Raw genomic sequence first — 27,144 nt, forward strand, 5'->3', positions numbered from 1 at the left:
ATGAACGAACGGACAGATCATAACTTTGCGAAAATAAAGAAAGTAAACTTTTCACTCGAGGGAAGACTTGAACCAAGGACCTCTCGTTCTGCAGCTGCTCACGCTAACCACGGGACCACGGCGCTCCTGAGCTTACACTTTCCTTGATATTGCCTATCTTGCACATGGACTACTCAGTTTGTATATTTTGCTTATTTTTTTCATAGTTCCACACAACTTCTTCCTGTTTTCTCGGTTGATCTGTGTTCAGTTTTTCAAGGCCTATCCACTGTGCCAACTTATAACTAAATCTGAGGGGGGTGCGATGGGGAGGTTCCCTTGTGGGTGCTCGAGGGCGCGCGCGGCCCAGCTACCTTCCAGAGGTGCGGTCGAGCGCACGGCAGGCCCAGGCGCTGTCAGCGCGCCGCTGACGTATCCCCCGCCCGTGTCGACAGACAGACACCAACCCGCAAACGGAGATCGCAAATGTCTCACACACTGAGAACTTAGAAATGAACGCTGAGACAATGCTGCCAAAGAAGAGTTACTAAAGACAGCCTCCTAAAATTTGTTCACCAAAGAAGACGAACAAAATATTCCCGAATTCGAATCAAGAACAGCTGCCGACATGAGTAACGTAAAAGTAGATATTCTCTGAATAGTGAAGCAACTTAAATCACTTAACAAAAGCAAGTCTTCTGGTCCACAAAGTATACCAGTGAAGTTCCTTTCAGAGTATGCTGATCAAATAGTTCCATACTTAACAATCATATACAACCTTTCTCTCGACGAAAGACCCGTACCCAAAGACTGGAAAGTTGCACAGGTCACACCAATATTCAAAAAGGTAGTAATCTACTAAATTACAGGCCCATATCATTAACGTCGATATGCAACAGAATTTTGGAAAATGTATTGTGTTCGAACATTGTGAATCACCTCGTAGAAAACGATCTACTCAGACACAGTCAATATGGATTTACAAAACATCGTTCTTGTGAAACACAACTAGCTCTTTATTCGCATGAAGTGTTGAGTGCTATTGACAAGGGATTTCAGATTGATTTCGTATTTCTGGATTTCCGGAAGGCTTTTGACACTGTACCACACAAGTGAAATTGCGTGCCTGTGGCATATCGTCTTAGTTATGTGACTGGATTCGTGATTTCCTGTCAGAGAGGCCATATTTCGTATTAACTGACGGAAAGTCATGGAGTTAAATACAAATGATTTCTGGCGTTCCCCAAGGTAGTGTTATAGGCTCTTTGCTGTTTAGGAGACAACGTGAGCAGCCTTCTTAGGTTGTTTGCAAATGACGCTGTCGTTTATCGATTAGTAACGTCATTAGAAGATCAAAACGACTTGCAAAAAGATTTCAAAAAGATGTCTGTATGGTGCGAAAATTGGCAATCGACATTGAATAATGAAAAGTGTGAGGTCATTCATATGAGTGCTAAAAAAAAATCTGTTAAACCTCGGCTTCACGATAAATCAGTCAAATCTAAGGGCCATAAGTTCAACTAAATACCTAGGAATTACAATTACGAATGACTTAAATTGGAAGGAAGACGTAGAAAATGTTGTGGGAAAGGCTAACCAACGATTGCATTTCATTGACAGGATACTTAGAAAATGTAACAGATCTACTAAGGAGACTGCCTCCTCTTTTAGAATACTGCTCCGCGGTGTGGGATCCCTATCATATAGGATTGACGGAGTACATCGAGGAAGTTCAAAGAAGGGCAGCACGTTTTGTATTACCGCGAAATAGGGGAGAGAGTGTCACTCAAATGATACAGGATTTGGGGGGGACATCATTAAAACAAAAGCGTTTTTCGTTGCGGCTGAATCTTCTCACGTAATTTCAATCACCAACTTTCTCCTCCGAATGCGAAAATATTTTGTTGACACTAACCTGCGTAGGGAGAAACGATCAATCAGAGCTCGCACCGAAAGATATAGGTGTTCGGTTTTTTTTTTTTTTTGAGCGCTGTACGAGACTGGAATAATAGAGATTATTATGAAGGTGGTTCGATGAACCCTCTGTCAGCCACTAAAATATGATTTGCAGAGTATCCATGTAGATGTAAATGAGTCAGGATATACCGATTACAGTCAACGAAAAATGGAAGCTACAGAAAACACTGAAAACTGTGACGCTGTCCTAACGAAATCCATACCATACAACAAAATCCAAAGGGAAACGGGCAGCAATGCAACTGAAGATCGTGTTGCAACACTCAGTATAAGAAGAACATGTCAACCGCCAGCTGAAACTGAGACCCACAAAACGCAAGACAAATCACGTCAAATCAAGTTGAAGCACAAATTCGCGACACACCAGAAGGAAATAATAATAATTAAAAAGAAGACATTGTCGATATTTCCAACAACAGTCAGGACGAGGACGACAACGGAAGCAGTGCCTCTCTCAGCCCAAGTAAAAGAACAAATATCTTGAAGTTCCGCCAGCCAATGGTTACACTGCAAGCAGAAGAAAACATGAAGCAAGAAATGAGGATAAAACCTTACGTACACTCGTCCCGGCGACTGAAATAGAAGCCGAGGAGGACTGAGAGGCATCGATAACCATCTGATCATTTCTATGTTGACTGATACTGGCGACAATCTTCACAGAATCAATCCTGAGTCATTGATGGAAACAGAGGAAATCAATAATGCTACCGTATTACTGGAGGAAATGATCCCAGTCAGTTTTACATACAATGCGTTAAAGAAATTTTTAATGTGGCTTTAGATAAATTTGTCAACAGTGTAGTCAATTGAGAAACACTAGCGACGAGGTCTAACATCACGTTGATGAGCATGTTCCGCATGATGGACCGGCTCTTTTCTGAGTATCCACGAGCCACGTCGAGAAAAACGCTTGGTGTGCTCCGCGTTGAAAAATACGCACCATGTGGGAGCAATAGCGAAAGCAAAAAGTAGCGTCATGGCGGCGCAGTGATGTTTGCTGAACCTGAACGCGGAGTTAGTTCAGTGTTCACTCCACTACAGCTCGTTTTACACGAGCGGCTTTCTGGTCAACATCGACTACTCGTGGTTGGTACGCGTCACGTCCTGCTTGTAAACAAGCCGTCAACTTCGTCGCGTGTGTGGAGTGTAGAGTTCTAAAATTCTGAATATGACGGGGAGGATGTATATGCGTAGAAACAGAGCTCTGTGACAGTCTCTGCTAACATCGGAAGTTAACCTATTCTCCCTTCACTCACGTTACAATAATGGATGTTGTGCTTTCCTCTCTTGTTAATTTGTATTTTATTTTTCGCTACATTTTAGTGACACACTGAAAAAGTTGCACGAGCACTTGATATTTTTCCTGTCAGTGTTATCCTACAAGAAACCAAACATCTGAAAGCAATAATTTTTTAAGTTTCTGAGTACTTAGACAAAGAAAAAGTCTATGGATAAATTAGCTAAACGCTTTTAACGAAAATTCTTTCAACAGTGAAAAAGCAAGATACACTGAACGAGAAAATTTTCGGCGATGTATTTGGCACTTAGAAACAAACATGATACACAGGGTTAGCAAAAAGGTACATGTTTTCCTCTAAATATAGTTTCTTATCTTGTGTATGTATTTTCTCGAGCCCAAAAATGTTCATGTTTTGAAACTTTTGGACGGTACTTCTCCATTTCTTTCAGTTCTCAACAGTGTGGAAAATGTACTATACATCTTTTGCCAAGAATTTCCCCTACGAATTTTACTTTGGACATTAATAAACGTCTGTTAAAATTTCTAGTTTCTTCATTCTGTTACTATATTTCGAATTTTTGCAACACGAACTGTCCCTAATTACCTGACTTTCACGGTTCTGGCTCCTAACTGCACAGCAGACAGCACTCACAAAATTAAAATTTGGCCCCGTCCTGTAACAACTCGACTTATCGTTATAGGCGAATCTCTGGGCAGGAATAATGAGGCAGTGGCGCTGCAACACATTCGCTCGTCACTAGGGCTGCTACATGTCGTATGCATCCGTTACTGAGTAATAAGAATTCCACTAGGCTCGAAGTGCCGTTTCGTTAGTGCCTCAAGAGTTTCGTTTCTTCCGTGTGTTCTTCCCTATACGCAATTCGTGTCAGACTCGGGCCAAATCAGTAGTTTTCGGATTGCTATAATTCGCTGCCCTCAGCGTACTCTGAGTATAAGCATTTCCTTATTCGCCCTTCCGCACGTTCGTACCCACTTGGTAGCTTTCGTGTTCCTCCAATCTCTTATTCTCAACGAAGCAAGTCGACAGTGACAGGAAACATCGAACAAATTTTGTCACTCACTCTGTTTTCTTCCTCCGTGTATAATTCATGTTCGACTCGGATGGAGTCGGCTGTATTCGTAACCCTCTAATTTCCTCGCTTCACAGGCTACGGTTTCCGTCATCTGCCGTATGGCAAATCGCCCACAGGAATAACTGTGTTTTCATTCGCTCTACCAGGTGGCCGGAACACGCCTGCTGCCATGGTTCAAATGGCTCTGAGCACTATGGGACTCAAGATCTGAGGTCTTCAGTTCCCTAAAACTTAGAACTACTTAAACCTGACTAACCTAAGGACATCACACATATCCATGCCCGAGGCAGGATTCGAGCCTGCGACCGTAGCAGTCGTGCGGTTCCAGACTGAAGCGCTTAGAACCGCTAGGCCACAATGGCCGGCACATATTAATCACATACTCTGTGGTCCAAGGTCTCTTAGCCTTCAATATTTGTTCCTTTATCTCCACCCTTACTTACGTGATTTCTTACGTTTATTCCGTTTACCGCTCTTCGCCTTGAAACATATTCTTATTTATTTCCGTAGGTGGATGTGTCCTGTATATTTTATTGGATAACGTACCATTTTTTGGTGATTGCGGGGCGTTCTGTACTCTTGCCAGCGGTCCTCTAGTGTTTTTACTCGGTGGACATGTCCTGCAAATTTTATTGGATGACGTGCCATTTTTGGTGATCCTGGGACTTTCTGTACGCTAGGCAATGGTCCTGAGTGTTCTCAATCGGTGAATTTGTCTTTGGTTACGCTCTTTTCACAACTCAGATCGTGGTTTCAAAGTCGCTTTATTTACTGAAATGTAGCTTTATAGAGGATTCCTGACTCATAAATTTGTACTGAGGAAACCCGTTTTTCCTCCAGATGTCTGATGATGAACCTGTGACAGTGAAACGCGCCACAAATTACAGAAATAAAAAACGATTTTGCAACCGAGGCTACTTATACTTTCTTGTTTAAAACATATCTCCTGCCGATTTCGACTTTTAGCCTGGAGTGCTGTGTAATTAACGAAGCAGATTCGAGCAAGTCACACGCACACGAAATGAAGATTTTGTGATCACCTTGCAGAAGACTTGAAGAGCTAACTTTAGGAATGAAGACATCGGAAGAGAGATGCAAGTGCATCTGTCAGTGGCTGAGAGACTGAGTGACGCAGGGCTCAAGTGCTTTCGACACTTGAGGAAGTTGGATAACCGCCCACCAGAACAATACTTAGACATAAATATGCAGGGGAAAAGGCCAATAGAATGACCCAAAAAAAGATGGCTGCATCAAATTAACCCTTTATTCAGCGATGTTGCTCTCAAGCAATATCAAAATTGCACACTGTTTTCTACGGTACCTTTAAAGTTTCGTCCACTGATGGCCGATTGTACTTGCAAGCAATGTTTAAGAACTCATATAAAGCGATACTCTGTTGCCTTTGGTGATAAATTTCTGAATAGTACGCATATTTAGCAGACACTGAGCAAGGTAGCGTGAGCGCCAGTTACAGGTGTAGCAGTTTCTTTCAGTTTTGTGGTGCTGTTATTTCTTGTACTACGAAAATTACTTGTTGTTGTGGTCTTCAGTCCTGGGACTGGTTTGATGCAGCTCTCTATGCTACTCTATTCTTTGCAAGCTTCTTCATCTCCCAGTACCTACTGCAACCTACATCCTTCTGAATCTGCTTAGTGTATTCATCTCTTGGTCTCCCTCTACGATTTTTACTCTCCACGCTGCCCTCCAATGCTAAATTTGTGATCCCTTGATGCCTCAAAACATGTCCTACCAACCGATCCCTTCTTCTAGTCAAGTTGTGCCACAAACTTCTCTTCTCCCCAATCCTATTCAATACCTCCTCGTTAGTTACGTGATCTACCCATCTAATCTTCAGCATTCTTCTGTAGCACCACATTTCGAAAGCTTCTATTCTCTTCTTGTCCATACTAGTTATCGTCCATGTTTCACTTCCATACATGGCTACACTCCATACAAATACTTTCAGAAACGACTTCCTGACACTTAAATCTATACTCGATTTTAACAAATTTCTCTTCTTCAGAAACGATTTCCTTGCCATTGCCAGTCTACATTTTATATCCTCTCTACTTCGACCATCATCAGTTATTTTACTCCCTAAATAGCAAAACTCCTTTACTACTTTAAGTGTCTCATTTCCTAATCTAATTCCCTCAGCATCACCCGATTTAATTTGACTACATTCCATTATCCTCGTTTTGCTTTTGTTGATGTTCATCTTATATCTTCCTTTCAAGACACTGTCCATTCCGTTCAACTGCTCTTCCAAGTCCTTTGCTGTCTCTGACAGAATTACAATGTCATCGGCGAACCTCAAAGTTTTTACTTCTTCTCCATGAATTTTAATACCAACTCTGAATTTTTCTTATGTTTCCTTTACTGCTTGCTCAATATACAGATTGAATAACATCGGGGAGAGGCTACAACCCTGTCTCACTCCTTTCCCAACCACTGCTTCCCTTTCATGCCCCTTGACTCTTATAACTGCCATCTGGTTTCTGTACAAATTGTAAATAGCCTTTCGCTCCCTGTATTTTACCCCTGCCACCTTTAGAATGTGAAAGAGAGTATTCCAGTCAACATTGTCAAAAGCTTCCTCTAAGTCTACAAATGCTAGAAACGTAGGTTTGCCTTTTCTTAATCTTTCTTGGTTCAAATGGCTCTGAGCACTATGGGACTTAACTACTGTGGTCATCAGTCCCCTAGAACTTAGAACTACTTAAACCTAACTAACCTAAGGACATCACACACATCCATGCCCGAGGCAGGATTCGAACCTGCGACCGTAGCAGTCGCGCGGTTCCGGACTGCGCGCCTAGAACCGCTAGACCACCGCGGCCGGCTTAATCTTTCTTCTAAGATAAGTCGTAAGGTTAAGGTCAATATTGCCTCACGTGTTCCAACATTTCTACGGAATCCAAACTGATCTTCCCCGAGGTCAGCTTCTACCAGTTTTTCCATTCGTCTGTAAAGAATTCGCGTTAGTATTTTGCACCTGTGACTTATTAAATTGATAGTTCGGTAATTTTCACATCTGTCAACAACTGCTTTCTTTGGGATTGGAATTATTATATTCTTCTTGAAGTCTGAGGGTATTTCACCAGTCTCATACATCTTGCTCACCAGATGGTAGAGCTTTGTCAGGACTGGCTCTCCCAAGGCCGTCAGTAGTTCTAATGGAATGTTGTCTACTCCCGGGGCCTTGTTTCTACTCAGGTCTTTCAGTGCTCTGTCAAACTCTTCACGCAGTATCGTATCTCCCATTTCATCTTCATCTACATCCTCTTCCATTTCCATAATATTGTCCTCAAGTACATCGCCCTTGTATAAACCCTCTATATACTCCTTCCACCTTTCTGCCTTCCCTTCTTTGCTTAGAACTGGGTTTCCATCTGAGCTCTTGATATTCATACAAGTGGTTCTCTTCTCTCCAAAGGTCTCTTTAATTTTCCTGTAGGCAGTATCTATCTTAGCCCTAGTGAGACAAGCCTCTACATCCTTACATTTGTCCTCTAGCCATCCCTGCTTAGCCATTTTGCACTTCCTGTCGATCTCATTTTTGAGACGTTTGTATTCCTTTTTGCCTGCTTCATTTACTGCATTTTTATATTTTCTCCTTTCATCAATTAAATTCAATATTTCTTCTGTTACCCAAGGATTTCTATTAGCCCTCGTCTTTTTACCTACTTGATCGTCTGCTGCTTTCACTACTTCATCCCTCAGAGCTACCCATTCTTCTTCTACTGTATTTCTTTCCCCCATTCCTGTCAATTGTTCCCTTATGCTCTCCCTGAAACTCTCTACAACCTCTCGTTCTTTCAGTTTATCCAGGTCCCATCTCCTTAAATTCCCACCTTTTTGCAGTTTCTTCAGTTTCAATCTGCAGTTCATAACCAACAGATTGTGGTCAGAATCCATATCTGCCCCTGGAAATGTCTTACAATTTAAAACCTGGTTCCCAAATCTCTGTCTTACCATTATATAATCTATCTGATACCTTTTAGTATCTCCAGGATTCTTCCAGGTATACAACCTTCTTTTATGATTCTTGAACCAAGTGTTAGCTATGATTAAGTTATGCTCTGTGCAAAATTCTACAAGGCGGCTTCCTCTTTCATTTCTTCCCCCCAATCCATATTCACCTACTATGTTTCCTTCTCTCCCTTTTCCTACTGACGAATTCCAGTCACCCAAGACTATTAAATTTTCGTCGCCCTTCACTAACTGAATAATTTCTTTTATCTCGTCATACATTTCATTTATTTCTTCATCATCTGCAGAGCTAGTTGGCATATAAACTTGTACTACTGTAGTAGGCATGGGCCTCGTGTCTATCTTGGCCACAATAATGCGTTCACTATGCTGTTTGTAGTAGCTAACCCTCACTCCTATTTTTTTATTCATTATTAAACCTACTCCTGCATTACCTCTATTTGATTTTGTATTTATAACCCTGTAATCACCTGACCAAAAGTCTTGTTCCTCCTGCCACCGAACTTCACTAATTCCCACTATATCTAACTTTAACCTATCCATTTCCCTTTTTAAATTTTCTAACCTACCTGCCCGATTAAGGGATCTGACATTCCACGCTCCGATCCGTAGAACGCCAGTTTTCTTTCTCCTGATAACGACGTCCTCTTGAGTAGTCCCCGCCCGAAAATCCGAATGGGGGACTATTTTACCTCCGGAATATTTTACCCAAGAGGACGCCATCATCATTTAATCATACAGTAAAGCTGCATGTCCTCGGGAAAAATTACGGCTGTAGTTTCCCCTTGCTTTCAGCCGTTCGCAGTACCAGCACAGCAAGGCCGTTTTGGTTAATGTTACAAGGCCAGATCAGTCAATCATCCAGACTGTTGCCCCTGCAACTACTGAAAAGGCTGCTGCCCCTCTTCAGGAACCACATGTTTGTCTGGCCTCTCAACAGATACCCCTCCGTTGTGGTTGCACCTACGGTACGGCCATCTGTATCGCTGAGGCACGCAAGCCTCCCCGCCAACGGCAAGGTCCATGGTTCATGGGGTGGGGGATTACTTATAAACGGAAAATGGATGTCTTGAAGGTGAGTTGACACTAAATTTGTCAGCAAGTTCTTATCTGGAGCATTGCAAATGGACTGATCTCTTTTGGGAAGAGGAACTCTGGCTTTGGCTACTGGATGGAGAAACAAGTCCAGAAGAAGAAGAAACAAGCAGCTGCTATGCCAGTGAATAATGTGTGATATGATAGTTTTTGTCATTGGCCAGAGGATGAGGCAAAATGGAACATGAAGGCTTTGCCCTCAGGAGTATTAGACTGTGGATCTGTTCTGTGCTTCGTACCGAAAAAATATCGTTTCACTACATTTCACATTAAATACTTCAAGATGCAACATTCTTTTCTGCCACAGGAACAACATTGTAGTGTTGATGTTGTAGCGCCCATGGGCCTTCTGCGACAATATGCAGGGTAAGTCAAAAAGGATTTTACAATTTTGAAATGATATACAAATTACTGAGACAACTTGCAGATTCGGTAGATGTGTTATTTTGTAGCAAACAACATGTTTGATTCACGTGGAGCATCAGTACTCCATTCCGCCACCAGGAGCGCTAGCGTACTGTAGTGTTAAAATAGCTACTTTCAATGGTGCGGTGCGTGCTCGCTGCCTGTTTTGGTTTCATGAAACGACCTCTGCAACATCCGTTCGGCGTAAATTTCGCATCGAATAGGCTAAAGAACCTCCAAGCAGGCCTGAAATTCACTCTTGGCACAAAAACTCTGTTGAGACGAGGTGTTCACTGCGACATGTTACATTAGCAGGTCGCCCGTGTGTTGGTGAGTATGTCGAACAGGTTAGGGAGAGCTTTGCCTACAGGCCACAAAACTCAAAGCGACCTGCCTCTCGCAACACTGGCATTCAAAAAAAAAAAAAAAAAAAACTTTTACACTCGAAATAATGTGCAGCTTCACAATGGCACAGCACATCAGTGATGCAGACAAGCTTGCTCGTGGGAAAATCTGCGCGGAAATGTTGCATAAGATAGAGGACGACGAGACATTCCTTAACAGTATTAGTTGAAAACAGTCTTGGTTGCAATTTTAGTTTTTTATTTTTCAACTACGCGTTTCATCTTATTTCGCCATCTTCAGGTTGATCTTAATTTGGTATTTCTTAGAACGATCCTTTAGACAGTGTAGCCAAAGGGCATCGCCGAATACATCAGGCCAACATCGCCTTCGTTAAGCTCAGTAAAAACTTCCTAGATGGACGTGAGTGACACCAAGACCTGCATAACGCGTTCCCGTTCACAAGAATGGTTCAAATGGCTCTGAGCACTATGGGACTTAACATCTGTGGTCATCAGTCCCCTAGAACTTAGAACTGCTTAAACCTAACTAACCTAAGGACATCACACACATCCATGCCCGAGGCAGGATTCGAACCTGCGACCGTAGCAGTCCCGCGGTTCCGGACTGAGCGCCTGAACCGCGAGACCACCGCGGCCGGCTCCCGTTCACAGGAGCGAGTAATAGAATAAGATGGGGCTCAAGTAGTAAGCCACAGATGGAGTGGAAACATTCCTTAACACAATAATCTTTAACGCTGAGTCACCATTTCGTATCAGTGACATGGTGAACACCCAGAACTGCAGAATATGGGGTAGCAAAATTCACATGCAACCCTGGAACTCAATCATGATAACCCCAAAGTTAATGTGTTTTGTGCCCTTAGCAAACTGAAAGTGTATGGCCCTTTCTTCTTCGTGGAGAAAACTGTCACTGGTATTGTGTATGTAGAAATGCTTGCATACTTTTTAATCCCATTGATGGATGCAGATGACCGAGATGGAATGGTTTATTACCAGCAAGACGGTGCACCATCTCATTTCCTCACGGAACTTCAAGGTTTCCTCGATAATAGCTTCCCAGGTCGCTGGATTGTGCCGTGAAGGGCAAATCACATGACCACCTCGCTCCCAAGACTTGGCATCAAGGGATTTCTTCCTCTGGGGTTTCGTTAAAGACCTTGTGTATGTTCCCCCCCCCCCCCCCCCCCTACAAAACAACTTAGCCAACCTGAAAAATCGAATCTATGCGCTGCCGTTCCATAAGTTACGCCCGATTTGGTGTAACGCGTGTGGGGAGAAACTGATTACCGTTGAGATGTTTGCCGCATCACAGATGGTAGTCAGAGAAAAGCAAAATTACGCTTACCACTTTTACGTGAAATCTGAGGTTGTTTGCTTAAAAAATGATACGTGTCTACCGATTCTGTAAGGCATCTCAATAAATTTCTATATCACTCCAAAGTTGTAAAGGCCTTCTGGCACACCCTGTACTTACAGAGAGCATATTGTAATTTGAAAAAAAAGTACCTAAAACTGTTCACGTGAATGCATCTATCTAATTTAAATACTAATAAAACTGAATAAATCACGGAATAATGTAGATAGAGAGGCACAAATTGACACACATGCTTGGAATGAAATGGGGTTTTACTGGAAGCAAAAAAATGCAAAAGTTCAAAAAATGTCCGACAGATAGCGCTTCATCTGATCAGAATAGCAATAATTAGCATAACAAAGGAAGACAAAGCAAATATGATGTTGTTTACAGGAAATGCTCAATATGTCCACCATCATTCCTCCACAATAGCTGTAGTCGAGGAATAATGTTGTGAACAGCACTGTAAAGTATGTCCGGAGTTACGGTGAGGCATTGGCGTCGGATGTTGTCTTTCAGCATTCCTAGAGATGTCGGTCGATCACGATACACTTGCAACTTCAGGTAACCCTAAAGCCAATAATCGCACGGACTGAGGTGTGGGGATCTGGGAGGCCAAGCATGATGAAAGTGGCGGCTGAGCACACGATCATCACCAAATGACGCGCGCAAGAGATCTTTCACGCATCTAGCAATGTGGGGTGGAGCGCCATCCTAATAAAACCCCATGTCAAAAATGGTTCAAATGGCTTTGAGCACTATGGGACTTAACATCTGTGGTCATCAGCCCCCTAGAACTTAGAACTACTTAAACCTAACTAACCTAAGGACATCACACACATCCATGCCCGAAGCAGGACTCGAACCTGCGACCGTAGCGGTCGCTCGGCTCCAGACTGTAGCGCCTAGAACCGCACGGCCACAATGACCGGCAAAAGCCCATGTCATTCCAAGCATGTGTGTCAATTTTTACCTCTCTATCTACATTATTCCGTGGTTTATTAAGTTTTCAAATTTATACTGACTTTTTGATCACCCGGTACTTCTGTGTGTCCCAAATAATGGGTTAAGGACGATCTGAAGGCTAGTGGCGACTGGAAAGCCGTATCAAGACAAGAACTATATGAAGATAGAGCAAAATGGAGGCAAATTGTTCATAAACACCCTGTCCGCCTTGCTAGAAAGATAGTGACCGACTACATACGGTACAAAATTGGATCGTTACTTTTACAGTACTAGTTTCCACGAAAGGGACAGGAAAGTCGCTCTTGTGAAACAGGGGCTGAATAGCTAGCAGGAGGTGCGAGACGAGGGGTGAGACTGCGTCTGCCTACTGACCGTGGGTGGTGGCGGCGCAGGCGTCGCAGCGACCTCCTGTGCAGCGAGCGCGCCTCCCACTGCTTGGGCGTCCTCTTCCTGCCGGAGTCCGCCATCGGCGTCGCTCGCCTGCCAACTGCCCGCAGGCGGCCAGCCGCTCTAGCCCGCCAGCCCTCTCGCCGCCTTATCGCACTCGCAGCGGCGGCCCACTTCCAACCGCCTCAGATTATCACCGCAGAGCGCCGAGGCGTCGACCGGCGGCCCTCAACACATCTTCCGGACCTCTGCGTCACACTCGCCACACACGGTTTCCTCCGCGACCATCCGCACTGGCGGCATTTGACCGCGCAGGACGCTGTGTACACACGCGGAGAACCGAAACGACTACGAGCGGCAGTGAGCGGGCGCGAAGCCGCGTGCGACGAGAAGGCGCAGTGGCGACGCCGGCGGCGGCGGGGCACTGCTGGAGGCGGGCAGAAGCAGAGAGATAAAACAAGTGGGGCCGCCGCCGCCGCACGTGTGCGCTCCTACACACATTACGCGCTCTCACACGCACGAGCTCTGGCTCGCTCCAATTGCTTGTGCGCGACGACAGCTGACGTGGCATCTCTCCCAGCGAACCCCCTCCTCTCCCCCCTCCCAGCCTACTCGAATGTCAGTAAGCAAGCCTGCACCACATAACAGATCTCATTCACTTATACTACACACTACATAGCGTCAGTTTTGTTATCTTTATTACCAAAAGGCTAATCTTGTTCATGGTTCATTATCCAGGTTGTAGGTTGCCCATCTAACGGCTAGGCATTTTAACTGTGCCGTTACAATCCATATTTTCGCTAATGTAATTCGTCATAAATAATCACAATTTGAGAACGACAGTGATGTACACACTTACTACAGTAGAGGAAAAGATAACCTTTATTTTTGATTAATAACATAAAGCATCCGACAGGCAGAGAAGCAAGTTTTAAATCCAATTTAAAATAATTTCTCCTGGACAACTCCTATTCCACTGCTGAATTTCTACTTAAAAACTGGTAGCTAGAAAAATATACTTGTTTTTAAGTGTAGTTGCAAGAGTGGGAATAAAATGATAATATTTTTAACAATGTTAACAGTAATCATGTATACATATCCTGCAAACTGACCCGTTCCACATCATTTCGATAAAAGCATCGTTGAAATGATATACTGAACATCTAAGTAACTGACGAACTAACAGCTTCCAAGGACACCAAAAATTTTATTTTCGATACTCCAGAAAATTATAGAACGCATTTAAAAATTTAGCATTCTGCCATAAACTACACACTACAAAATACATTCTTATGTTAAAGGTTTAACACCGTATGTCAAGTATCACTCTTATAATCTGTGTGCACGAGTGTAAGTTCAGGTCGTGTAACTGACGGCGCAACAATTACCCAGATTATATTCTGCCAGTATTTGAAAATCCGAGCACTCAGCTACTGCCAACAAACTTTATCCATAATTTCATACCTTTACGAAGCCTATTCTCGCTGACACTCCTCATAAAATGATGATAAGAAAAAAATATATCGCTTACTACGCTTTCGCTGTTTATGCATTAAAGTTACAGCATATGACACACCGTTTTAATTCATCACTTCTTTACTACTGACTCTATTGGCAACTCACTTTGCAAACAGGATCCACATACATGACTGACTATAACCGCAAAATTATCTCTTTGCACGGCATACAGCTAAGAAGACACATCATAAACAGTGAGACGCATTAAAAACTATCTTTTACTGAAAAGGGAGTGCAAATTACACAGACTATCCTCATCCAGTGTTTGATAACCGGAGCACATAGTGACTTTCGACAAACTTTAAACACAATTTCAAATCTTTTCTAAACCTCTTGTCTCTTAAATCCTTAACGTCGGACATATAACACATTAACTCACTCGTAAAGTAGTCAAACCTTTGAAGCTATTTTATACGTAGTATTTCGATTCTTGAGAGAATCAGGTGTTGACTGGTCTTACGTTACAGCCACAATGGTACATTTATCTCTGTATACACAGGTTACAGCCTCTGTAAACGGTCCTCAAATTATTTGGCAGTGTGCAGCTTTGTTTGGCGAATTTGTCGAAGACAGACGTGTTTGACGTATCAGAGAGAAATTTTGATTCACGGCCGCTTTGACACGATGTCGGATGATGTATGCGTTGATGTTTCGCCGCGCATGTTTAGTGAGAAATAGTTTTTATTACAATTTATCTGACTGTATTGTGGGTGTCCACGTTTCTCGAAACCGCGATCATGGATAAAAACAAGAGAGAACTGGCAGTTACCAAACTGGTAGATGTGGTGCTTCTTTCCCAGCTATATATTACGCAGGAAGACGTTACGAAGAAAATTAAAATTCTACGGACAACATACAAACTGTATTGTAATAAAATAAAAGACACGTAAAATCCGATAAACGAAAGTTATCATCCGCTTTTGAGAGTAATTTCTTTTAGTAGCTTGTCATGGGTATTTTTCTCTCTCAATTTCAAGCATTCCCTGGATCAGTGTCATATTTTCTTTTTTCTTCTTTAAACACAGCGCTTAAATCAATGTAAGAAATGCTTCTTCTGCCTTCAGAATATCAGCGTATTCCAATCAACACTCTCAAAGGCTTTCTCTAAATCTACAAATGCTGTAAAAGTAGGCTTGACTTTCTTTAACTCATCTTCTAAGATAAGTCGTAGGGTCAGTACGACTCTTATAAACTGAGGGTAAAAATCTCTTTCTATTGGCTTGGCGATAGTAGGAAATACTGTACCATACATATTTTTATCAACAGAAAATTCCCAAATCCCTCCGCAGTATCTCATGGAAAAGAGAGAGGATGTGGCATAGCTGTGATCGGCCGTCGGATGGGACGTTAAGTTCAGCGATTCCATTGGTGCTATTCCAGCGTACAACTCTGTATCACGACATCGTCTGATCATACGTAAATACAAAACCATTAACTAGAAAAATTAAATTTTTCTCGGTTGTCAAGCGACTGTACTCACCAACTAATCACCACATACATTAGACACTGCCAGGTTGACCTGGATGAACTCACGCGAGGTATATATTCTGCAGACTATTTATTTATTTGATATTCGTTTTTGTGGAACACAAAATTATCATACGAGTAGACCGCTTTGCTGTTGTACCAAACCATTTCGGTCTGACATCTGATCATGGATAAACGATTGACCATGCTAACTGATAGCAGCTACTAAAAAAGTTGGATAACAGTCCAGCATTTCGTCGTCTTGTTCACTCAAAACGATGAAACAACGCATTATCTAGAGGCTCCTACTCCTCTTGTTTCGTCCTGCACCGTTACTGGGCCGTAATGTGTAAAAATATCCACTCGCCATTTGAACGCCACCGAGCGGTCGCTGCAAATGCCACTGCAATAGCGTCAACCGTTCATCCGTGGTTCTCATACAACGGAAAGCGGCCATTCCGCCTGAAAATTATTTTTAAAACGTACGTGGAACACATATAGTGGCGAATAGTGTGGCGTTACGGCGCTGTTTATCTGTCTACCAGCTGGCAGTTCCGGTACGAGAGTCAAACACGGTATTGCATTTAAGTGAAACACGATAAAACTCCGGCCTTGGGCTCGAGCGGGCCACTGCTCTCGCTCACTGCGCTTTCTTACGTGATGGGGTTCTCACTTCTAATGTCCCCACACCAAACACAACTCCACTTGTAACCGCTCGGCGTCCTTGGGAATACCGTGGTAACAACAAAAGTATTCCACTTTCCTCGCACCGATCGCGACATAAATAACAGAAAACGTCTAAATTGTATTTGTATCACTAATATGGATTCATCTCGTAAGAACCTTTACGTCGAGTAAGAGTGCAATGGTATATACGATACAAGGGTTAACATCCAAGCTTATCACCGATGCTGAACCATAAGCGTGGTCCTTTAACTGTTACACAATAGAATACAGTGATTTCAGACGTTTAGTAACTCGAAATATCAAAAATTGCAGAAATAATGAAGCACCGTTATCAACGAACGAGCGTTATACACTGAGGTGACAAAAGTCATGGGATACATCCTGATATCGTGTCGGAACTCCTGTTGTCCGGTGCAGTACAGCAACTCAACGTGGCATGAGCTCAAGTCGTTGGAAGACCCCTGCAGAAATATTGGGCCTTGCTGCCCCTATAGCCGTCCACAATCGCGACAGTGCTGCCGATGCAGGATTTTGTGCTCGAACTGACCTATCGATCACGTCCCATAAATGTTCGAAGGAATTCATGCCGGGCGATCTGAGTGCCCAAATCATTCGCTCGAATTGTCCGGAACGTTGTTCAAACCAATCGCGAGCAACTGTGACATGGCGGTGACATGGCGCATGGCCATTCATGAAAATTCCATAACTGTTTGGGAACATCATGAATGGCTGAAAATGACCTCCAAGTAGCCGTACATTCCAGAGTGCCCAGTCCATTCAATGTAAACACAGCCCACACCATAATGAAGCCACCACCATCTTGCACAGTGCCTTGTTGACAACTTGGGTCGATGGGGTCTGCGCCATGAGCTCTTACTAACTGAAACCGCGACTCATACGACCAGGCCACGGTTTTCCAGCCCTCTAGTGTCCAACCGATGTGGTCACGAGCACAGGACGGGCGCTGCAGGCGATGTCGTGCTGTTAACGACGGCACTCGCGTAGGTCGCCTGCTGCCATAGCCCGTTAACGCCAGATTTCGCCGCACTGTACTAACGGAAGCGTTCGTCGTACGTCCCACATTAATTTCTGCGGTTATTCCACGCAGTACTGCTTGTTTGTTAGCACTGACAACTCTATGCAAACCCGTTGCTCTCGATCGTTAAGTAAAGGCCGTCGGCCGTTGCGTCGTCTGTGGGGAGAGGTAATGCCTGAATTTGGTATTCTCGTCCCTCTCTTTGACATTGTGGATCTCGGAAGATTGAATTCCATTAATGATTTCCGAAATGGAATGTAACATCAGACTAGCTCCAACTACTACCCCGCGTTCAAAGTCTGTTAAGGGACTCTGGAAAGGTTCAAAATCATGAAGTGTTCAATTTTTAGTTTCTTGCATTTTAAAAATCTACATACTTTTCCCCTTTCAATTGATACATAATTTATTCACTTCAGGAACTACAACTATTTTTAAAATATTTTTGGAAATATGTTGTGCATGGGCGTGACCCACTGTGGCGCTGTTAAACTGCAATCAAATGTTGTACTCATGCATCTACATGTTCATCACGCGGATTTAAGTGATGTGAGAGAAAATAAGTGTTACAAAATAAGTGTTGTTGCTAAACTGTGATATTTCGCTCGATTGTCGTGTGTTTCATGTTTATTAACTCTTTTGTAATCCCGAAAATATTCGTAGTGAATTCTGTTCATCGAAGTCCCTGTTTTATTGAAGGATAATCATGGGAAAACGTAAAGTGACTAGAAATCCTCTGAAGACTTTTAAGAACAGCAGAAATGTTGGAGAGCCAAAAGGTAGGTGTTATTAGTGTAAAAATAAAGACGATAACCATGTGTGTTAACCTAATATTGCTGGTACACCTGCCCATTGCAGAAGAAGCTTGGTTCAGTTAGTGAAAAGTATGAATGTTTTATGGGCGAATCGAATATCTGATATGGCAGTTCTCAACGGAATTTTTGCAAACTGTGTAAGATGTATTCAGCGTAGTGAAGTGGGTCTGGAACACACTACAAAAAATCATATGGGACTTGCCAGTGAAATGGAACTGAAATGTTGTACGTGTTCGTACATGACCACCGTTTGGAACAGTGTTGCAGTAACTCCAAATGGCGAAAATGGTAGAAAAAAATATGAACACAACATAAGATTTATTTATGCCTTGCGTACCATTAGTAAGGGTGCTGCAGCACGTGCAGTTTTCCGTGTCATGATGATTCTTCCAAATCCCCCAACCAAGTTCACGAACCACAACAGATTTATATGGTCTAAAGTAGAAGATGTCTGTATAGAATCTATGAAGAAAGCTGTGAAAGAGGCAGTAACAGGAAACAGTGGTAACAGAGACTTGACTGCAGGATTCGATGGTGCCTGGCTTAAATGGGGACACACATCTCTTCATGGCGTAGTATCCGCCACCTGTATGTATACTTGGAAAGTTTCAAATGTAGCAGTAATATTTAAGTATTATAGGTGCCCACAAAAAAGGGTACACATGAAAATAATTTCACAGCTAACTATAATGGCTGTAGCGGAGGCATGGAAGTGGCTGATGTTGCTAGTATATATACTGTATTTCAACATTCTGTTGCGTGTGATAAAGTGTGATATGTGAATTACCTTGGTGACGGTAATTCTAAAAGTTCCGATCATGTTCAAGGAATGAAGCCCTATGGTGATGATGTTGTAATGCAGAAATTTGAGTGTATTGGACACGTACAGAAACGAATGGGATTAAGATTTCGGCGACTGAAAGCTTCGTACAAAAAACCAAAAACTCAGTGATGGCAAAGGGTTAGAAGAACGGGAAAGTTAACTGACAGTGTAATTGACAAAATACAAAATTATCATGGAATGGCTATTAGGCAAAACACAAACAGTATTTCGGCTCTTTTTTTTTCACACTTTATCAACCGATGGAAGTCCCCAACGTTACCTGTGACCCAAAAGAGAAAACAGCTGTTGTAAGTACAACAAGGGATTCCTAACTGGTGAAGTATACACTCATACACATAGTCTACCTGACGCGGTAATGGAAGTGATAAAACCTATTTTCAGAGACCTAGTAGCACCTGAACTGTTAAAAAAGTGTGTTCATGGAAAAACTCAAAACCCCTAATGAAAGTGTAAATAGTGTTATATGGCCAACAACACCCAAGACTGCTGGAAAAGAAACACTTCACTTTGGTGTGTATGATGCTGTTGCTACCGACAATGATGTCACGTTGTAAGGCGCAAAGTACTTCGAAATATGGGAACAAAGATAGGTCTCACCATGGTACGAACGATGCTTACTTTAGACAAGGAATGTCTTCGGGCTGCCCACAGGGCTGTAAACAGCCTAGAAACACAAGCCAGAGTAAACAGGAGGAGGACAAAGAGGAAGCTAGGGGAGCAGTTTGCAGAAGATGACGATAATCCATCCTATGGACTTGGAATGCACTAAAAAGTTAATCCAAACTTTGTCGGTCGATTCCCAAAAGTTTTATTTTTTCATGCAAATTACATATTTTCTGAAGATCTACCACACCAATTTGCTTCAGATATCCAGAAAATATTACACAGTCCCTTCTGCGTAACAGCCTTTTCCAAAAGCCGTGCGGTTAAAGGCGCTGCAGTCTGGAACTGCAAGATCGCTACAGTCGCAGGTTCGAATCCTGCCTCGGGCATGGATGTTTGTGATGTCCTTAGGTTAGTTAGGTTTAACTAGTTCTAAGTTCTAGGGGACTAATGACCTCAGCAATTGAGTCCCATTGTGCTCTGAACTATTTGAACCTTTTCCAAAAACATGTATTATGTTGAATTTATAAACAAAAAATGGCAGAAAAGGTAGTGAATTTTCTTTACAATAGAAAAAAATTAATCTCTAAAAAACTGAATTCAGATATTAAAAACTCCCTTTGTTAAGTTGTAGCCAATATTCCAATAAATAACATGTAAAAATTTAGACTTTCTAGCTCAAATGCTTTCTGAGAAAACATGTAATTTATAAGCGCTATTTTCACATTGGAAAGATAGGGCTTTCCGGAGCCCCTTAATTCCTGTCGTGCAACCACAATCGTATCGGAAATCTTTCCACATAAATCATCTGAGTACAAATGACATCTCCACCAATGCACTGCCTTTTATACCTTGTGTACGCTATACGAGGTGCATTCAAGTTTAAGGCCTGCAATTTTTTTTCTCCGGAGAGACAGAAACATGGGCATTGTTTTAAAATGAGGCCGCGTTCATTGTCAATACGTCCCAGAGATGGCAGCACCGTATGGCAGATGGAATTTTACCGCCACACGGCGAGAATGAGAACTGTTTTAAATGCTTAAAATGGCGACGTTTTCCTTACTTGAACAGCGTGCAATCATTCGTTTTCTGAATTTGCGTGGTGTGAAACCAATTGAAATTCATCGACAGTTAAAGGAGACATGTGGTGACAGAGTTACGGATGTGTCGAAAGTGCGATCGTGGGTGCGACAGTTTAATGACGGCAGAACATCGTGTGACAACAAACCGAAACAACCTCGGGCTCGCACAAGCCGGTCTGACGACACGATCGATAAAGTGGAGAGAATTGTTTTGGGGGATCGCCGAATGACTGCTGAACAGATCGCCTCCAGAGTTGGCATTTCTGTGGGTTCTGTGCATACAATCCTGCATGACGACCTGAAAATGCGAAAAGTGTCATCCACGTGGGTGCCACGAATGCTGACGGACGACCACACGGCTGCCCGTGTGGCATGTTGCCGAGCAATGTTGACACACAATGACAGCATGAATGGGACTATCTTTTCGTCGGTTGTGATAATGGATGAGACGTGGATGCCATTTTTCATACCAGAAACAAAGCGCCAGTCAGCTCAATGGAAGCACACAGATTCACCGCCACCAAAAAAATTTCGGGTAACCGCCAGTGCTGAAAAAATGATGGTGTCCATGTTCTGGGACAGCGAGGGCGTAATCCTTACCCATTACATTCCAAAGGGCACTACGGTAACAGGTGCATCCTACGAAAATGTTTTGAAGAACAAATTCCTTCCTGCACTGCAACAAAAACGTCCGGGAAGGGCTGCGCGTGTGCTGTTTCACCGAGACAACGCACCCGCACATCGAGCTAACATTACGCAACAGTTTCTTCGTGATAACAACATTGAAGTGATTCCTCGTGCTACCTACTCACCTGACCTGGCTCCTAGTGACTTTTGGCTTTTTCAAACAATGAAAGACGCTCTCCGTGGCCGCACATTCACCAGCCATGCTGCTATTGAGTCAGCTATTTTCCAGTGGTCAAAACAGACTCCTAAAGAAGCCTTCGCCGCTGCCATGGAATCATGGCGTCAGCGTTGTGAAAAATGTGTACGTCTGCAGAGCGATTACGTCGAGAAGTAACGCCGGTTTCATCGATTTCGGGTGAATAGTTAATTAGGAAAAAAATCGGAGGCCTTAGAACTTGAGTGCACCTCGTACTATCGCAATATGTATACTTGTATGTGCATACCGATATCCCATGACTTTTGCCACCTCAGTGTATGGTGAATTGTCTTCAGTACACCAGCAATATCAATTGGTTTTCTCATGCATTTGTTTGACTTCCTACGCCCAATGTTTCTCTTGTTCCATCACTGGATAAACAGCACTCACTAATGGAAAGTTTTCATTCCTAATGTTAAGACGAACTACCTCTACATAGTACTGATAAAGGTCTCCGACATTATCGCGCTGTCTTAAAAATTATTGATATGTCATATGCAAAGTACTTTTCTGAACCATGAATCACTTTTAAAAACAAAAAATTACTGCGTTTAAACTCGGAGGCAGAGCATATGAACACACAATAAACAATGAAAGCGCCTGTCATACATGTATAAACAGCTAAAGACCACTATCGAATTTTGGATGTATCAAGACGCTCGTAATACACTCAAATAAGAGTTGCTATATTGATCTGATGTAAAAACAAATGTGTTATGTACCGTAAAACATTACAAATGCAAGTATGTCATAAAAGATTTATTGCACTGCTGTAATCTGAGCACACAGTATGTGTGCACACGTTGTATTTCATTATTTGTTAGTAACATTGTACCTTCTCATGTAGGAAATGGTTTCAGAATGAACAAAAATGTTCGCAACTAGTCACTAATAAAAAAGTTACCTGTAACTCTGACGGAAACCTCGATTAATAAATTACAAATCTACTGAGTTGTTGATCCTGATACCAACAAAACATTGGATTTACGTACCGGTATATATAGTTTGCTTGTCTGTCTGCTGCGATGAAGATCCTTTTAGTGCAATGGTAGTCGTAAAACTGCAAATTCAGAAAGCATACCAGAATTCTCCAGCGGCTAAATCTCATTCGCATGCTCCGTAAATCTTGTCTATCTCCTGTCTGCTGAAAAAGCGGCTCTCACTGTCACGGGATACGCTATAAATCACAAGTGGTTGCAGAGCCTGTAACCGTACACAGTGTGACGCAAGGGAGGGAAACCTTTTAAAGTGTGCCATGCAATCATTTGCACTCATTGGCACCTCGGAATATTATCCCTGAACTTTTGGCAAAGTGGAACGAAATCCCCAGACTTCCACCACGAAAATGTATTACAAAAAATTATAATTTGGAATGGGCGTATAGAGTTACAGTGCTAATGCCGGCTGCCTTTGAAACGCAGACAAAAATGTAGGTTACAAAAATGTTCCTAACAGCACGAAACCACACCCAATTTAAAAGATACTTGATGCACAGCTCAGCTGCTGGTCATCGCCTAAAGATGATTTTATTTTCTGCACGTTATAATACTCGTGTTTCTTAGGAGAGTTCACTGTTGTGAAACTTGCTGCTAGATTGAAGCTCCAACAATGACCTTTGTTCAAACGACTGGCCTTTTCAGCCTTTACGGCTTCACCTTCACCAGTGTCATAACTCCTCTCCTGCTTTCTTGCAAATGGCGGGGACTGTGTTCAACTCTTGCGCTGGCATTTAACGTCAATAAGTTTCCAAACGGGGCACATTCCGGTGCAAAATTAAAGACCCATTCTGGAAACAGTAAATGTTATTTGTGACTAACTATCCGCCACATCGTCGACAAATCGACCCTTTGGAATAACAAGGTTCCAACTGACTAAGTCGAGTAAAATAACTACTTGGTGTGACTAGATTCTGCCTAATTTCTGCTGCAAGTAGAACGTACACATGCTGCAGTCTCTGGAGAAATAATCGAGCTAGAAGAACGCGAAAGCTTCAACTGATATCATTTGGTTGATTCGTTTGGATGACAAGGTTGTATTTGACAGGAGGAACTTCCTTTTATATTGTTATTGGATTACTTTTCTTGTTAGGAATGCTAAACAAAGTTAAATATTTGTATAGTTACTAGTTTTTATTAATCAAATCTCATCATCCTAACAGGTAAGTCACACGTGAAAATGCATGAAATGCTTGAATAGCATGATCAGATACCAATTTCTTGTCGTTTTTAGTGATTGTTTGCAGCAACAGTTTTACACAGTATGTGGTAGGGGGAAGCTTAAAACAGTTATATTGGGCTAATATTATACTGTTTTTGTAAATGTTCTTTATAGTTCACTGTGACAAGCACTGAGTAGTACCATATCAAAAAATAACCACTGTATGTGGAGAGACAGCTGAATAATGAGTTAATGAAACTTGGGCATCAAGTTAGACGTAACGAACGAAGTATTATTTGACACTTGGTGATTCCGAAGGGTCGAAATATTGAAACAGCATCGACGAGTACCCGTTGCCCCAAAACGCCATGGTCTTACATACCAGATTTCGAGCTTCTACACGACTGACAAAAGCAGCCTGGTATTACATTGTTCAAGAAGTATCGAAAATAAATTAAGTAATTTTGTAATACGCTACTCGTGCACATGATATTCATAGATCACTTCTGTTTATCTGGGGAGACTAAAGAAGATGTACTTCTAGATTCGTAGCGCTCCTTCATGGTTATTTTTAAAGTATTTCAAACGGAATGTCAGATTAATTCTTCGCCACAGAAGCACGTGCTTGAGACACTTGTGAGAATTCGTTTTCTCGGCGGCGCACATTAGCCTGATTCATCGCTGCGCCCGCGCGTTGACATCTGGACTCTCGCCTTCTGAGTCAAGTCACGCATCCGAATGTGCGAGCTTCACGGTGACTGGTGTGAAGAAACGTACAAGCTCAAATTACGGTCGAGGCCGCCTAACTCCTATGTTGCTCCCGACAGGCATTTCCTTTGACTTTACCACTGTAGCTATTACGACTCACACCGTAACATCCAATGTGAATTACGTAAACTTTTCACGATTTATCTCAAGTAGGGCAAGTAATAGTTGTCTTGACAAATCTTTCACTCCACTCTCAGAGGCAAGTCTGTGATTATTTGCCGAGTGTTATCCTTGGGAACAGGAGAGCTGTAAAGAGGACTAGAATTAAACAGAATCTTGAGAACAGTACCCCTAAAACATCACAGAACCATATCCTGCCTGAACTATAGACCACATTCACCGCAGGTTGAACGCCTCGTTGGCCTTTGGTGCACTTGACGCCTGGTATAATCTGAAAAGGAGAAAAATCGCAACTCGTCGGACCACACTACATACCTCAAGTTTGTGTGTTGTTCGGCCCATTGTAGACCTGCAGCTCCATGTGCCACAGTGAGCAATGGCCTTTAGCGACGTACGCGGCCACAGATGTCCAATACATGTTATACACGCAAGGAAACGGGTTGAGCAGTTCCTGCATTTACTGACAGCACCGACGTCGGGTTTGAAACCAACTGTCACTCATAAGGCGTAACACTGGTCTCCGGCCCTTGTCGGTTAGCAACTAGTTACGATCGTTGTTCTTATATCGTGATTCGTTGTTGCCAATGGTTCACCGTTCTTTGTAGACACGATCGACAATCCGCGTTGATACATCAACAAAGCAGACATACTTACTCAAGCTGTGGTCATAGATACGTCAAAATGATAGCTGCCCTCTGCCATTCTGTAACGTCTCGAAGTCGATCCATCCTGCTGAGCAGGTTCTTGACAGCCGATCAGTTCATGTACACCACTACACTGTGAGGCCTTACCAGTGGTGAAGGTACATATGACCGCCTTGTACAAGTTTTACACCAACTACAGAGCGCCAAGCGACCAGAGTGTTCTTTTAAAGGTGTTACTCATATTTTGGCCAGTTATATTAGTTCCTCTAGAGAAAGAAGAATCGGAGATAGCGACAGTGAACGTTTCAGTATTCTTACATTGCGATGCGCCGCCACGCAGTGAAACATCTAGCAAGACAAGCGCTGATCACCAGTTTTGTTGGGCAGTACTCACCGTACACTGTCACTGTCGCAGCATTTATTCACAGCGTACATTATATGAAAATACATCTCAAAATTGTCTAATTTTTTTTCAGTCTCAAATCACAGCGATCTGCAGCCTGAAGAAATTACGCACTTTTGCGTGAGTAAAGATCTCAGATAACTCCTTTGTGTAATTTTGAAAATACATCTCGTCTCTTTTAAACACAGGTCGTTTTATTTTGACTAAAGTTCAGTCTTGATCACATCATGTATGTTTTAATGATACAGGTAACCGGTTTCGGTTCTTTCTACAAAACCATTATCAGACCCATGGCTCCCTTAGGATGGTAGGCGGAGCTCTCCTCGCTGCTACGCAGTCAACTGGTGTTTGTCAGTTAAGTAGTTAAGTTTAAGTAGTTCTAAGTCTAGGGGACTGATGACCATAGTGCTCAGAGCCATATGAAATGTTTCGGCCTATACACTGAGGTGACAAAAGTCATAGAAAACCTCCTAATATCGTGTCGGACCTCCTTTTGCCTTAGTGCAGCAGCTGGCCGTGGTATGGACCCAACAAGGCGGAAGTCCCCTGCAGAAATATGTGCCGTATTGCCTCTATAGCTGTCCATAATTTCGAAAGTGTTGCCAGTGCAGAATTTTGTGCACAAACTAACCTCTCGATTATTCCCCTTGAGAGTAAATCGGAGAAAGACGAAGGTAATGAGAAGTAGCAGAAACGAGAACAGCGAGAAACTTAACATCAGGATTGATGGTCACGAAGTCAATGATGTTAAGGAATTCTGCTACCTAGGCACTAAAATAACCAATGACAGACGGAGCAAGGAGGACATCAAAAGCAGACTCGCTATGGCAAAAAAGGCATTTCTGGCCAAGAGAAGTCTACTAATATCAAATACCGGCCTTAATTTGAGGAAGAAATTTCTGAGGATGTACGTCTGGAGTACAGCATTGTATGGTAGTGAAACATGGACTGTGGGAAAACCGGAACAGGAGAGAATCGAAGCATTTGAGATGTGGTGCTATAGACGAATGTTGAAAATTAGGTGGACTGATCAGGTAAGGAATGAGGAGGTTCTACGCAAAATCGGAGAGGAAAGGAATATGTGGAAAACACTGATAAGGAGAAGGGACAGGATGATAGGACATCTGCTAAGACATGAGGGAATGACTTCCATGGTACTATAGGGAGCTGTAGAGGGCAAAAACTGTAGAGGAAGACAGAGATTGGAATACGTCAAGCAAATAATTGAGGACGTAGGTTGCAAGTGCTACTCTGAGATGAAGAGG

The 27,144-nt window shown here is 42.7% G+C and overlaps 1 protein-coding gene across 2 annotated transcripts in view; it reads right to left on the bottom strand.

The window, feature by feature from the left end:
* Window positions 1-27,144, bottom strand: part of LOC124612436 (colorectal mutant cancer protein) — a 602,106-nt gene that overhangs the window by 519,112 nt on the left and 55,850 nt on the right. The window contains exon 1 of one of the 2 annotated variants that reach the window (XM_047140660.1): window positions 12,841-13,248. The exons of the other annotated variant lie outside the window; for it this stretch is intronic. Within the exon in view, the coding sequence (XP_046996616.1) occupies window positions 12,841-12,935 (95 nt within the window). The 5' untranslated portion in view covers window positions 12,936-13,248. Of the gene's footprint in view, window positions 1-12,840; window positions 13,249-27,144 lie in introns of those variants that run through there. 2 annotated transcript variants of the gene reach the window in all.

The sequence above is a fragment of the Schistocerca americana genome, chromosome 1 (assembly GCF_021461395.2).
Source record: "Schistocerca americana isolate TAMUIC-IGC-003095 chromosome 1, iqSchAmer2.1, whole genome shotgun sequence".
Lineage (NCBI taxonomy): Eukaryota > Metazoa > Arthropoda > Insecta > Orthoptera > Acrididae > Schistocerca > Schistocerca americana.